Source organism: Melospiza georgiana, chromosome Z, assembly GCF_028018845.1.
Source record: "Melospiza georgiana isolate bMelGeo1 chromosome Z, bMelGeo1.pri, whole genome shotgun sequence".
NCBI lineage: Eukaryota > Metazoa > Chordata > Aves > Passeriformes > Passerellidae > Melospiza > Melospiza georgiana.
This window is the reverse complement of record NC_080465.1, coordinates 42,307,559-42,322,065: the sequence shown is the minus strand read 5'-3', so window position 1 is coordinate 42,322,065 and position 14,507 is coordinate 42,307,559. Positions and strand designations below refer to the sequence as shown.

Here is a 14,507-nt window from a genome sequence, read left to right as displayed (position 1 = left end):
CAGTAGTACCTATGGGCAGCAGTTTTTCTTCTAGTCAGAGAAGAGAAGGAAGGGAAGATGTGAGGGAGAACAACATGAAGGCATCAAGGTCAGTGGAGAAGGAGGGAGAGGAGGTGCTTCAAGCACCAGACCCAAGATTCCCCTGCAGGCCATGGTGCAGACCATGGTGAAGCAGCTGTGCCCCTGAAGCCCATGGGGTCCACAGGGGATGCAGAGATTCACTTGCAGCTCATGAGACAAGTACTTACATGGCAGCAGACTGGAGAAAACTGTGATCCCAGGAGAGGGCCCCTGCTTCCAAACTAGAGCAGCCTTTCCTTAGAGGACTGCATCCTGTGGAGGAGTGATCCATGCCACGCTTCCCCAACAATTTTGAGAAGATTGTTTGCCTGTGGGAGGGACCCCAGGGCATAGCAGAGAAAAGGCTTCTCTTCCTGGGTGAATAGTAGAAGATCTTAAGTGATGAACTAACCAAAAGCCCCCATGCCCTGTCTCCCTGAGCTGTTGGTGGGAAAGAGGGAGAGACTGGGAATAAAGAGGTCCTTTAATGGCTTCTTTTACTTCTCATTATCCTCCTCTGACTCTGTTAAAAATAAATTTACCTTATACCTTTAAATTTGAACCTGTTTTGCTCTGAGAGTATTTTTTTCCCAGTTCTTATATTGACTTATAAGCCATTGGTTAATTTTTCCCCCCCTGTCCTCTGCCCAACTTCCTGTAGCAAGAAAGAGTGAGCAAACGGCTTTTGTGGATGTCTGGTGTTTGGCCAGACCACAACAGTGACCTATAGGAAAAGCATTCAATAAAAATATCCTTGAAGTTATTCAGAAAGAGGAAGAAATATTAACACTTGAACAGAGAGATAAAGCAATGTAGAAGTTAGGCTAGCAGCATTTTCTCCCTCCTCCTGTTCTTCCCCATCTAGAACTGAATTCTCAGTACACATGCTTTAGGCAAGCTGTAAAGGTTTATCCACATTCAGGTTATACAACTACTCCAGTTATGCTAGCTGATCCAATTTTGGAGCTGAATTTTTTTGCATTATATAGTTCCTACAAAAAATGTCAGATGTGAATGGTATCACTTTACAAATCCACAGGTTTGCTGCAGGCAGGAAGAAATCTTCTTGGTTAGAGCATAGTGTTAATAACACAAGGGTCATGTGTTGGATCCGTTTTTTGATCACTCACTTAAGGGTTGGACTTAATGGTCTTTGCAGATCCCTACCAACACAGAATATTCTGTGATTCTTCTGCTTGCAACAATATTGATGAGCAATAGAACATTGAATAGGCAGTAAGGATTGTTTCTTTTAAAAGAGAAAAGATGAGAGGAAAATCAAAGGAGTGACCATATCAGAAAATAAATACTTGAATCTCTGAGTTAAGTTGTTGAGTAATGACTAACTAGGTGACAGCAAACCCTGTGTGCTTTGAGAGTAGATCTCCAAGACATCTTGCTGTGTAAATGATGATGGGAACTGTGTGGGATATTGTCTTGGACAAGAAGCACTCAGTGTGTCAGGAGGTTTCGGTAAACAGGACATAGTAGGATGTGGCAGTAACGGAATGCACACTTCCAGAGCTGGATGCCTGTTTTCAATTAAGTGCCATTCTATGAGAAAGGAAGTGTTCAGCAGCATCATTATTTCCCATCAGTGTTACTGCTGGCTTGTGTCCACCATATCACCTTCTAGCAGATACACAGGGTCTAAGCGCTCCCCACCCTCTGGAGTGGATAGACCTGGGTGCCTAGGTGAAATTTGAAAGCTTTGGTCTTAGGAACATAGCCTGCTTCCTGTACTGTTGATAGTGAATGCTCTTTCCAGTTGGTAAGCAAAAAAATTGCATTATTGAAACACATATCTAAAGAGGGGGGGGAAAGAGCATTATAAGGAGCCAAAAGTGATTAAAATTTTTAGAGGTAATCTGACTCTAAAAGCATATTCAATTATTTTCCATTTCTATGTTCCCTTCTGAAGAAAGCATCTGTAAAAGAAGCCTGCCCTCTGTACAGGAGTCAAAGTGAGAGACATGGCAGGCCAGCGACAGTGGGCTGTGAGCTCCATGGGAGCATGAACTGGGAGCCCTGAGCCCAAGTGCTGTGGCACCACCTTCACTGCTGCCCTGGGCACATGCTGCCCCAACCCTGAGGATGAGAATACATATATAGGAGCTTCCCAAGAATTGCTGGCTATGGTACATAAAAGTGTGGCACAAAAAAATAGTGAAGACACGAAGTTCCTAACACAAAACTGAAATGATCCAAAGGCAAGAACAGTGACTTTCCCAGGTCCACAAAGGAACGAAGAAGAATTTGACTCAATGTCATTCATTTTTATTTTAGTGAGGGAACAGCAGGACAGATTTTTATTGTAGGTTGACGCTATCAGCTCTGCCCTTGATGGGATTATGTTGTGTGCAATGCGTTTAGTGACATGTTTTAAATGTTAGACCCTGCTTTTGAGGAGAGATGCTTATTTAGAGGTTACAGGCACCACTACTGTAAGGCTTTTAGCACAAAGATAAAAAAAAATATTTCCCAAAACTTTGCTGAACCTTTTTACAAGTTCTGTTTAAAATAAAGCCACTTACTTTTCCAACAAAATTCCAGTATTTTTTCACCTTTTCAAGTACACATAGTGGTTGAGAGGGTTAATCAGTATTTTACAGTTCTGCATGATACTCAGATCTGGTTTCTAGTGGTCTCCTCCCCAACAAATCAAATTACAACAGCCATATCTAGTTATTTTAATGCTCTCTAGTGTTGACTTGGATTATAGCATGTTATTTGTTCATCCTCTGCAGCTGTATTAGCACTGACTAACAGCACTTGCAAAATATAATGAAAAAGCATTTATGTGGGTCATTATTATAATGACATTGTACATTATAATGTTAGAGGTTACATTAATTTCTTTTTTAAAAATTTGCTCAGCATCTTTTAAGATTATACTGTGGTTAGATCAAAAAAGATGAAAATGATCGTAAAAAAGGCCTTATTCGGGAATTTATTTAAATATTGCACTGAGCATATTAGACCCTTCTCATTCTTCCCCCAGGTCTTGGACACCTCCAGTGCAAAGCTGTAACTGACGATCTACTGGCAGGCTTGTACTTTCTTTCCACTTCTGGATCCTGTCTAAAGTGGGGAGAGATCCAATGACCTGACACAGTTTGCCTGTTGCAAAACATTGTTAACAAACTTTGCAGCCATGCTCGCATTTCTGGCTAGGGTTCACCTAAATAGGTACGTAGAACTTAGAGCCAGCAGACCATATTTTGTCTGAGTCAGGCTGCATGCAGGTGGCAGGCTGTAATGCAGGTGCATGCTCAGCATTACCTGATACAATTGGCAGGAACATGCCAATCTCTGCAGAATCCTTGCCTTGCTAAATTAACCAAATCCTCCCATGTGAAATTAGTTATACCAGTGACTGTTGGTATATGAGGTATTCTACCAAGAGAAACCATGTTGATTGCAAATCTTCCCCCATCAATATCGCTGCAACATGCAGCTGGCATAACTGGAAGATTAGCAAGCTTCCTTATGCATGTTTAGTGCCTGACACATCCTTGTCTCCAAATGTTATATAGCACAAGCTGGTTCTATAGCTTGCTCTGTATAACAAATTATGCATTTTATATCCAACATTATGGAAGAAAAATGAAGGAAAGACTCAAGAGCAGAAGGTACGGGTAAAACAGCATATACATAAATGGTTTCACTTCTCTTGGTCAGATGTTTACTTCTTCCTCTTCCCCCTGAAACAGATAGCAGTGCATGGTGCAGTAAGCATGATATGGTTAGGTTTTCCTGTTAATTTAAGCACGTCAGTCTAAATTGCAGTACTTTCCTGGTTCAGTTTCTTCAAAAAGCTACCCCATTCTGCTTTGCTGCATGGCCATGCTCAGCCGTTCATAGAATCTTCAATTCATAGAATGACTTGGATTGGAAAGGACCTTACAGATCACCCAGTTCCAACCCCTTGCTGTGGGCAGATATTCCTTCCACTAGACCAGGTTGCTCAGAGCCCCATCCAACCTTGGCTTGAACACTTCCAAGGATGGAGCATCCAGAACTACTCTGGGCAACTAAATCTACTCTACTTTGGTTTAAAGCCATTATGCCATATCCTATCCCTGAAGGTCCTGGTAAGTCTCCCTCTCTTTCTCATCAACTTCCTTCAGGTACTGAAAAGCTGAAGTAAGGTCACCCCGAGTCCTCTCCAGGCTGAACAACCCCAGCTCTCTTTGCCCGTCCTCACAGGAGAGGTGTTCCATTCCTCTGATCAGCTTCACAGTCCTCCTCTCAACATGGGCTAAAAAGCAGTCCCCCAGGCTGTAACTGCAGGAAGCACAGAGGTAATTCTTTTCAGCCAGGGAAGAGCAAACGTGTCTTGATGGTTTCAAGATGGATTTGGATTTTGCTGAAAAACAAGACCATCCCTAATGTGAAATTAAATGAAACGAGAATGTAACTTGACTATGTCCATTTGTGGGGTCTTAGGCTTGCAGACCACATAGATGTATCAATCTCACTCATGTACTTAAAAATGGTAAAACCTTGAGAACAAAAATCTATGCTTACATCCATTAAGGAATAGACACAAACCAACAAGAGATCATAGTTAGGAAGTCTCTCACTGTCACACCGTATGCAGAACAATTAGGTCTTGTATCACTTTTGCTGGACTAAAGACACTTTTTTTCCACTGCTGTACTTCTTGGCAGATTTCTGTGGCAAATCCTATAAACAAATTCCTACTTAATTGGATTTCCATTTTCATGTAGAGTCCTATCACCTACATGCTTGTTTCTAAAACTGAATTTCTGTTATTTTTGCTTTACTGTTCTTTGTCGCAAAAGACTGCTCCACAGAATGAAGTTAGCTATTGGTTAGCTAAATACCACAGCCATTTCAGTAGATATGGACATAGAGCAAAATGTGAAAAATGTCCATGCTAAAAGGGATAAAAGATATTTTCAAGTCCTAAATATATGTTTGATGACTAACCACGTGCAAGAAAGCACATTTGGAAACAGCATAACAAGATGATAAATAGAGATATTCCAATGTATTTTTAGGAGAACCATTTACTTAATTTGAAACAAAATCTCACAAATTTTTCTGAAACTAATTCTCAAAAATACCACATTCCTAACTGAAATGCCTAGCAAATGGTAGCAAAACTAAAAAAACTAATGGTAGTAAAACCAAAAACAAGCTAGCTCTAGCTGCTGGAAATTATCTCCCATGTCACACACTGCACCAAGCAATAGCTGGGTTTTGTTTCCTCACATTCTGAAAACCATAAAGACTGTTTTGAAGTGGAATATGTAAAAACATAAAATGAACAATTTCAGTGTCCAGAATAATGCTAAGAAAGTAAGTTAATAGATAAAAAGTATAAAATAATGCTAAGAAAGTAAGTTAATAGATAATTCTAGAAATGACATATAGGAGAAAGAAAAAAGCCTGGAAAGTTATTTTCACTTTTTTTCAGGAACAACTGGATGGATAGAGTGATTCCATATATAATAATTCATTCAACCTGATAGGTATAGTTCAAAATACTAAACTGGGATTTCTACAATAAACTGAACAATGCAAAGGATTTGTCTGAAAAAAAAGTTTATTTGAAAAACACTCAACAACTATTATTAAGAAATTATTTTTCCTCTCTACATTAACGTATTTACATATACTATACATCTTTATATATATATATGCACACACACATACAGAATTTTAATTTGAATTGTGTATTACTATATTGGATCCATAAAGCTATGTATCATACCACAACTTGGTGAAAGGGTTTGCATTTCTTGGATATAACAGTCTTCTTTTTGTTAGCTACTGTGTAAAATTAAACAATTTGAAGACATGTTATCTCAATGCATTGCTAGTAATTTCCTGTAGACACTGTTATTCACATTAGTAGTCAATGTAGCCCTTCTAGTACTAGTGGTAGACATCAACTGGCCACTGCTGTTACTAATGTTAGGATCAAAAGTCTTTTTACAATTGAAGAGACTGAAAAATTGTCTCTGATACTGAGAAGAAGCATAGTAGTAAATAAAGGGGTCAATGCAGCAGCTAATGCTGCTGATGGAAACACAGAGTAGATAGGCAAAGTAGAGATACTCTAAGCTGTTGTCATACGAAAAATGGATGTAATGAATTAAGAGGAGAACATTTGTTGGTCCAAAGCAAATAACAAAAACAGAAAAAACAGCCACACACAAGAGCAAGGCACGTGTCTTCTTATTTTGCTTTGCAACAATGGTGGAAGAACTAAGACAGCGAATGATACACACATAACAGACAGTAGAAATTATAAATGGCACCATGAAAAACACAGAAGAGAAGATAGAGAAGAAGTGGACGTAATAGCCGTGAAGTTCAGATTCTCTCAGCACATCGTGGCACGTCGTTATATTTAACCTGGGTATTTCCATTGTTTGCTCTCGCAGGAGAAAAGGAATAACCCCAGTTATTGCTACAAGCCATATGATGAAACAAACCAGTGAGGCACGAGGCAGTGTACGCCACCCCAGGGACTGCATGGGGTACACCACGGCTAGGAAGCGATCGACGCTTATGCTCGTCATAAGCATTATTGAGCAGTACATGTTGCAGAAGAAGGCAGCAGTGATGAAACAGCACATCTGAGGCCCAAAAACCCAGTCATTTCCAGAAAAGTGATAAACAATCTTAAATGGAAGCACACTTACAAAGAGAACATCTGCAAGGGCCAAATTCAGCATGTATATTACAGCTGGCTTTTCGATTTTCATCTTTTTCAGAAACACGAGTATTGCTGTAATGTTCAGAGGGAGACTCAGCACAAGCACTACAGTGTAAACTGAAGGAACAAAACGAGTCAGCCATGGACTGGTGAGGTATCTTGCCGTTTGAACTGATATCATTCGTCGTTCAGGTAGGAATGATGCAGTCTGATTGGTGGCTCCTGATCCAACTTCCAAGTCATTTTCTGTATCACCATCAACAGGAATAAGATCAGCGACTGGATCGGAAGAAAGACGGATGGAAAAGCTTCTGATGATGTGTGGTATGCTGCTGTTATTTGGAAAGCCTGAAAAGTAAAAAGTATTAAGATTAATAAGTCAATATTTAGATGGTATGGGGAAGTAAAAACATCTTTCAAGAAGGAAAGTAAAGATTACTTTAGGTAAACAAAATAATAAGGGTTAATTTCTGATTCAAAGCATTTTATCAGGTTGCCCACAGGTCACCATTTTATTTTAGCTCCTCCTGCTACAAATTTAGGTAAGATGTCCTTCTTTGTCTCCCATCTCTTAGCTTGAAAGCTTTCATTAGTAGTGATTCTAGCTATGCTCAAGGATCCAATCTAATCTATGCTTTCCTTGGGCAACTTTAACACTAACACAACAGGCAATCTGCCAGCCTTGAACTGTCTTGGCCAGACCCCTCACACATTTTGTAAGAAATGAGATGCTGGCATAAGTGCCCATGCACAAAATTGCCACCAGAAGTACTAGAAGTACTCATCATCAAAATCACAAAAAGTAAAAGTGCAACTAAAGCATCATGGTTTTGAAATATTTCTGTGTGCTCTGGAAACATCTTACTCAACTCGAAGGCCCCCATTAAGAGAGATGGCAGAGCAGTTCCCAAGGTAGATGTGGATCAACCTTTTGCTTGTAACAGATGGGTAGCCACAGATTGCACTGAAACACTTCCCGAGTTCTACTTATCGTAACCCACAGTGTGCAGGACAGCATGTGTCTGCCATGCCCCCAGGGCACCTCTGAAACCTACAGTTCCCTCTACAGCAAAGTTTCCTGCAGCATGCTTTCATAGCTAAGTCACGACAGGCTATCTCTTCTTTTTGAATGTAACAAGCCAGGAAATCAGTGTCATGAAGCATTAAATGTCTGGCAGGGAGTTATTTATGTAAAAAACAAAACAAAAACAAAAACAACCAATCAATCAAAATAACTATTTGGGCATTATTTCAGCAAAGTTGTTTGTCTGGAGAAATATTTTCTAAGACTGTAATTTTCGGTTTTGGCTTAATCTGCTTTGGCATAGAATAATTCAAGTGTACTGTGGGTAGACAGAAGTGAGAAAATCACAACTACTCAAGTAACCAGTCACCTGTTTACCTGTGCAATTGATCCTTTGTTGGATCTTTGATAATTAAAACAAAAATGAGGGTGTCTTAGCTCACATCTGTGAGCTGAAAGTACATGATTCACCTGTGTAAGATCATGCTTGTTAGAAGCAATTATTTGTTCTATAGTAATTGAAACCAATTTTTTTAGCAAAATATCTGAAGGAAGCAGATGGCAAAGAGAAAAATGGCTGCATCTTTAAGCAGGCAGTTACCTCCCTTTGTGCACAGGCAGTGGCAGAAGGACCCCACCCGGCAGGGATTTTTGTGAAATTCAGACTTGAATGTGGGGGGGAGATCAGAGGACTGGTAAGGCAATTTGGTGATTTTATTTAGAGCGGCTGTGCTTTATGTACCATGCTGTGTCACAGCAGCATTCTAGGGGCCAGAGACAAAAGGGAAGTGTTGGAGAGAACAGTTTTCATATGCAAAGTGACTAGATTGCAACCTCTGCCGGTCAGAAAAAAAAAAGATGCTGGGAGCTTGTTACAGAAACTGTAGTAGGAATGATGTAGTTTGAAACAGAAATGATAGAAGTACGTGAGATTTGGTGATTGCACAGAAGGGCACTAAACACATTTATACTAGGGTCTATTCTGTCTTTTTTAAGAGAACATGAACAACAGACAGAACTATAGAGCCTTAATCTTTAACACATTATAAGCTTAGTTCAAGCAGCTGGATGGCTCAAAGAGTCAGCTCCTAGCTTTGCAGCCAAGCTGCAGCACAAGTCCTTTTGTATGACACCTCTAACTTTAGCCTGTGGCTGACATCAAAGAGTTAGGAGATTGACTATATTTAATGATCTTTGCAATAGAAGTATGTCACAAATGACAGCACTGGTCTTCATCTCTTTTGGGGAGCATTATAACTATACTTGAATGAACAACCTCCTCTCCCCATATTTCTTACAGCTGGAAGCTTGTCTCCATGGTAAAGACATCAGTAAAAGCGAGGAAAAATCTGTCAACTGTACCTACTGTATCTCCAGTACACACAAGTTTTATGAATTTAAGACTTTTAATTCTATGAGTATTTATTTTCAAACCAGAAAACTATTGAAAGAAAAGACAATGATAATTTTAGTCCCCCAAAGGTTGACATGTCCATCTTGCTTTCTCCACCATTGTAGAACAGTGTGGAGAACCAAACAAAGAGGTGACATGGTTCCATGTGAGGAATGCATGTTTTTGGGAACACAAATATAAATAGACTTGAGAGAGTAAAGCCTGGAGGCCTGGAGTTAGGAACTGTGTTGCCAAGACTACCACTGCGTGACATGGTCACCGAGACACCAGCACCTCTCTCATCCCAGTGTCGCTCGGAAGGACCTGAGCTGTGCTACAGTTTCACACTTTGGAGAACCAGCAAACCAACTTCATCAGTCACTGACCCTTCATGACTGAGGTTAAGTCTCTTGGTGTTGATGCTTTGGGTGCTAACCTGACCCACTTCTCGTTACTAACCCCTAACTGAGAACAGTACAAAAATATGCTACAAGAAACAAATGCTGTGACTGCGACAAGTACCTTTCACTGACTACCAGCCAGTGTATTAGCTATTGCTTATAGTTAACTGTCCATTGCTAATAATTTGAATTATATCCTGAACTCTTGGCGACATCTTATTTACAAGTTTATTAGATTAAGGGATTTAGAGTCACTTTTACTCCATTACAGAAATTTTCTAAAAGTAGAATCCTATTACAATAAATCAGAACAAAAACATGTGTAAATAATTCAAGTTTATTCAAAATTATCTGGAATATTTTGGTGAAAACTATGTGTTCTTGTTATAAGCAGAGGCTTTCTAAATTCAGAGTTGAACTCAATCTTCATTCTGTCAACATCACCTCCATACTGACTCCTGTTCTCAATCCATGTCCCCATTCTGAACTTAGATGACAAGAGGTACTGCTTGCAAGCCAGCTTTGTGGAAAAATGTAATGAGGCATCACACTTGCTATTTTGGTGCCACTTGATAATATAAAGAATGGTGACTTAAACTTTCTTGATTAAACTAAATTTAATTTGAAAGCTTGACAGCCACGTATCAGTTCTTATCCTTTACCAAGCTGCTTGTATGACACAGTGTAATTCTAGAAAAAACAGTAAGCACTGCATACTCTCTGAAACAGAAAGGCAGACAAATACTGCCCTGAGGTTTTGTATTCCTTCTGTGGCAGTGTTTATGTGAAAAGGTGAAGATAGAGATTTATTCACAGAAGGGAACAGGATGAAATAATGTAATATTATTTCAAAAGATTGTAATGAACCTTCATAGCAAACAGAAAGGCCAGAACAGGAAAGAGGCATTATCTTTAAACTGGGTTAGTACAAGACTGCCAATATACGGTAGCTCTACAGAAAATCTTTTGAAACTACTGATAGCTACAACTACAACAGAATCTGTGAAATTATTCTTTCTAGCTGTTTCCAAGCTATAGATATCATTTGTCTAAAATGTATTTCACTGCAGCCTAATTATTTTTTAATAATTAAAAAATTTTGTTAGAAAAACACAAGTACAGCTTGTGTAGTGATTACAAATGCTCAGAAGGTCATCTTGTTTTCTAGGCTGCCATCCAGTCCTTTTGGAAGAAGTCAAGCTTGGTTGATTTCTATTTTTATAACAAATAGGAACTTTGTCATATCAGCAATGAGAATAACCCTTTATCAAAATATCTATAAAATTTAAACAGGTATGAAAGAACAAGATTAGTAAACTGTGAACAAATAGCAGGATAAAGCACTGAGGTTTTATCCTTGAGGTGTGTGTACTCAGGACACTGAATAATAAGCAGAGTCTTTTCTTTGCCTCCAACAAGTACTTCAAAAGGCAAAAATTACATAGAATCAGTATGACACTCAAGTTGCCAAAGTCTTTGCTTATTCCCTGTGGTTTTTTCATCAGTTCTCCAACAAGGACAAAGAGGAATTATGTAGAAAGCTCAGCAAGTTTGTCATTGTTTAATTCTAACACTCCACAATGTGCTATTTTTTATCAATTATTACATATTGTTCATCTCACAATCAGTACACACATATGTTGTTTACCCTGACATTTTTTTTAAATACAGACATATGTTGTAATTTCTTTCCATGTCTATTTTTATTTGCAAAGGACTACTCTGCATCCCATCTGTGAAAGAAAATACAACAGCTTTGACCAATCTTAAGCTCCAGAAGAAACTTGAAAAGTATTTCTGTAGGCCCATGAGTATGGACAGGATGTTATAAACCAGCAGACTTCACATCCCAATGGATATCTTTGTGATGTGAGAGACTAGAGAATAGGCTCCTACACAAGCCAATTAAATATGTTCCCTGTGTGCTGCTGGACAACAAATAATACGGATTTATGGGCATTGCTGGTGACAGTTGCATACTAGCTTATAACAAGTAGATTTCTTTTATCTCCTCTTTGTATAACCCAAGTGATAAGCATCTAGAATCTAAATTACTCAATAGCCCATAAATTAGGCATATGAAGGCAGACTGTGAAGCGCATGCCAGACACGTTAATGACAAAATAAGACACAATCTTGTAGGAGTGATGATAGTTATTTGCTTTTATAAAAATAAAACTGAATTGTTTATGCGTTCACATCTCCATTTACACAGAATTCATTATTAGATTACACAACTGATGTAGTAGCAATCTAAACACATTTACTTGAACTGTTGTTTTCTTGCAACTGGGTGTCTGCTCCGTTTTGCTCTCCTATCTCATCTCTTTAACCTCATATGCTGGCTTCAACCAATATAATCACTCTATTTTGCCAGCAGTGTCCCAAGGCAGGGAAGTCCAGGCGAGTTCAGACCTTAGTCACCTTAACAGCACTGGTCAGATAGTTTGTAGGCACTTTACACCAACCTACTGCCAAGCTAGTGCTTTTTCACCTGCCCAAAGGAACAGCACAGGTCAGTAATGTGGTAACTGTGCACAGTGAAGGACAGGGGAAAAGCAGGAGAGAAGCTGCAGGTCAAGGCCAGAGCAGATCTCGGGATACAGCAGTGCACAGACAACAAGAACGAAGCACATTGTGGTAAAAACAGGTTATCTAGGACAATGGGGAAACTATATTATTGCAATGGCGATGAGCAGACGACGAGCAGAAGACATATTCAGGGGATCGGGTTTTGTTTGTTCTGTTGTGCATGAAATAACTAGAAGAACACCACCAACAGTGAAAGTTTTGTCTAGCATTAACATGTACAGTTTGTTTTTTACACCAGCACCTCCTTTTCTTAGAAAGATATTTTTTTTAGACTTCCCCTTTGAACATGACTTTGACAGCTTCCTTCCCACTTGTTCTTGTGCCAAAAAGTTGTCTAGCAAACATTATTTACCCTCTCTGATGCTTCCCTCCCAGCACAGTTACAAACACTAGGTCTATCCCCTTTCAGTTTAGCTCAGTAGTCAAAGTTCATCCTATCAGCCCTTTCACGTATGTAGGACCTGAGGCTTTACTGCATGCCATCTCGTGGGACTAAGTTATTTCTACTGCAGCGCTATCACCACTAGCTGACTGAAAGAAATCTTAAACTGAATCAAGCAAAACAATAATAGCAAAAAAAGCCTGTGCTAATCTCTAAATGCACAATCCTTTGTAGGGCTGTACCTCTGCCATAAGGTGAGAGCTTACATGCATGTACGTCTTCTCTCACCTTCCTTTCCTCAGCATCCCCATCGTCTAACAAGCTCTGAGCGGGATGGAGCCATGGGCTCACCAGTTAGGGTACTGATGTTGCTGTTAGTGAATAACCCTGAAATAACCATGGAAGTCATCTATCTACTTGGGGTGCATACTCTGAACTGTTTTGTGCTGGCAGATCATCCGAAGTTTGCACCGCCCAGCAGCAAGTCTCGCCGACCAGGTCCGTTCCACCACCACCTGCTGCTGCCTGCCGCCCTCCTTAGCTACGGCGTCACCCCCAGCCGTCCCTCACCACCCCGAACAGCCTCTCCTCGCCGCTGCTATGAGCACAAAGAGCCGAGGACAACTCGGCCCGAACTCGCACTGGAGCTCCAGGCGGGAGCCGCACGGCCCGGCGGTGTGGGCACACGGTGCCGCGCGCCCGGGCCCGTTCCGGTCACGGCCCGCGCTGAGGGCACTCCGCGGGCCCCGCCGCCAGCCCCGGGCCCGGCCCCGCCCCGCGCACCCACCTGGCCGGGCCGGCGGGCAGCACAGCAGCGCCAGGGCGCACAGCAGCGCCCGGGGCCGCATGGCCGCGCCTTCCTTCCCGCACTCCCTCCGTCTGTCCGTCCGTCCGTCCGTCCGTGCGGGCGAACCTCAGCAGGCTGGGGCTGTCGAGGAGCCGCACCGGGACTGCTGCTGCCGCAGGGAGGGGGCTGCGCTCCGGGGCGCGGCAGCGCGGGAGGGGAGGGGAAGGGAGGGAGAGAGGGAAGGAAGGGGAGGAGAAGGCGCAGGGACAGCGGCCCCGCGGCGCGCAGAGCCCCGCGGCAGCCCCCGCGCCCGGCTGGCACACGGGAAGCGGTGGCGGGCTTGGCCAGGGTGAGGGGTCGGGAGCGCCGGAACAAAGGGTTATGTTCAAGGAATTATTTTAAGCTAAGTTTGCCAAATTTGCCGTCCGAATGCCTCACGGGAGCAGTTCCAAGGCCACATGAAATGCCTGCATTACTCACAGCTGAAAGATCACGCTGGTTCAGAAAAGCCCCTTACAGTTGATCTACTTCGTATAAAGGAGATGACGTCCAAGCTTGCTTTTATTGCATGTGTTCAGTAAACTGCTCTGCAAACACAGGGCAACCCAAAAGTGATTCATTGCCCGGCTCTGCCGCCCTGTCTGCTGTACAAAATCCCCGAGAAAGCGGTGCCGCTCCCCAGTCCAGTGGCAGTGCCATGGACAAACCTCGGAAAACTTCTGCATTCCTTTAGAGGTGCTCATGAATCAAGAGGGGTTGAAGCAAAACCTACCTGAAAGCTGTACAAGAAAATATTTTGGAAATTTTGCAGCTATTACTTAGAAGCTTTGCCCTAAAAACATCCCACTGATGTTTAAGTGCTTTGTGTTTACTAAGCCCGTAAGATGGTCAGAAGCTCTAAAGTGGACACTGTCTTGCTAGGGAGTGCTATCCATGCCTCAACTGTACTGTTTACAGCTGTACAGACAAAAATGGGAAGGAGGGGAAGGCTGATTTGAACTTGCTTATATGTATGAAGTGCCTTTATTACTGCAGAAGCACCGACCTTTGTTTTTAGTGGAGAATGAAGACCCTGGAAAACAAATTTCTCTCATCATAAGTACTGATTCCCAGCAAGCTCTGTGTCCCTATGGTGCTCTTCTTACAGTGCTAGCACTAGTTATATGGCATGCTT

At 41.5% G+C, this 14,507-nt stretch overlaps 1 protein-coding gene across 1 annotated transcript; it reads right to left on the bottom strand.

Annotated features, from left to right (window-relative positions):
* Positions 1-5,617: 5,617 nt before the first annotated feature.
* On the bottom strand, positions 5,618-13,570 carry F2R (coagulation factor II thrombin receptor). The gene is made up of 2 exons (XM_058044000.1): positions 13,334-13,570; positions 5,618-7,102 (listed from the first exon to the last, which is right to left on the bottom strand). The coding sequence occupies exons 1-2, from the start codon at positions 13,392-13,394 to the stop codon at positions 5,898-5,900; spliced, it is 1,266 nt and encodes a 421-aa protein (XP_057899983.1). The 5' UTR covers positions 13,395-13,570; the 3' UTR covers positions 5,618-5,897.
* Between the last annotated feature and the right edge of the window lie 937 nt (positions 13,571-14,507).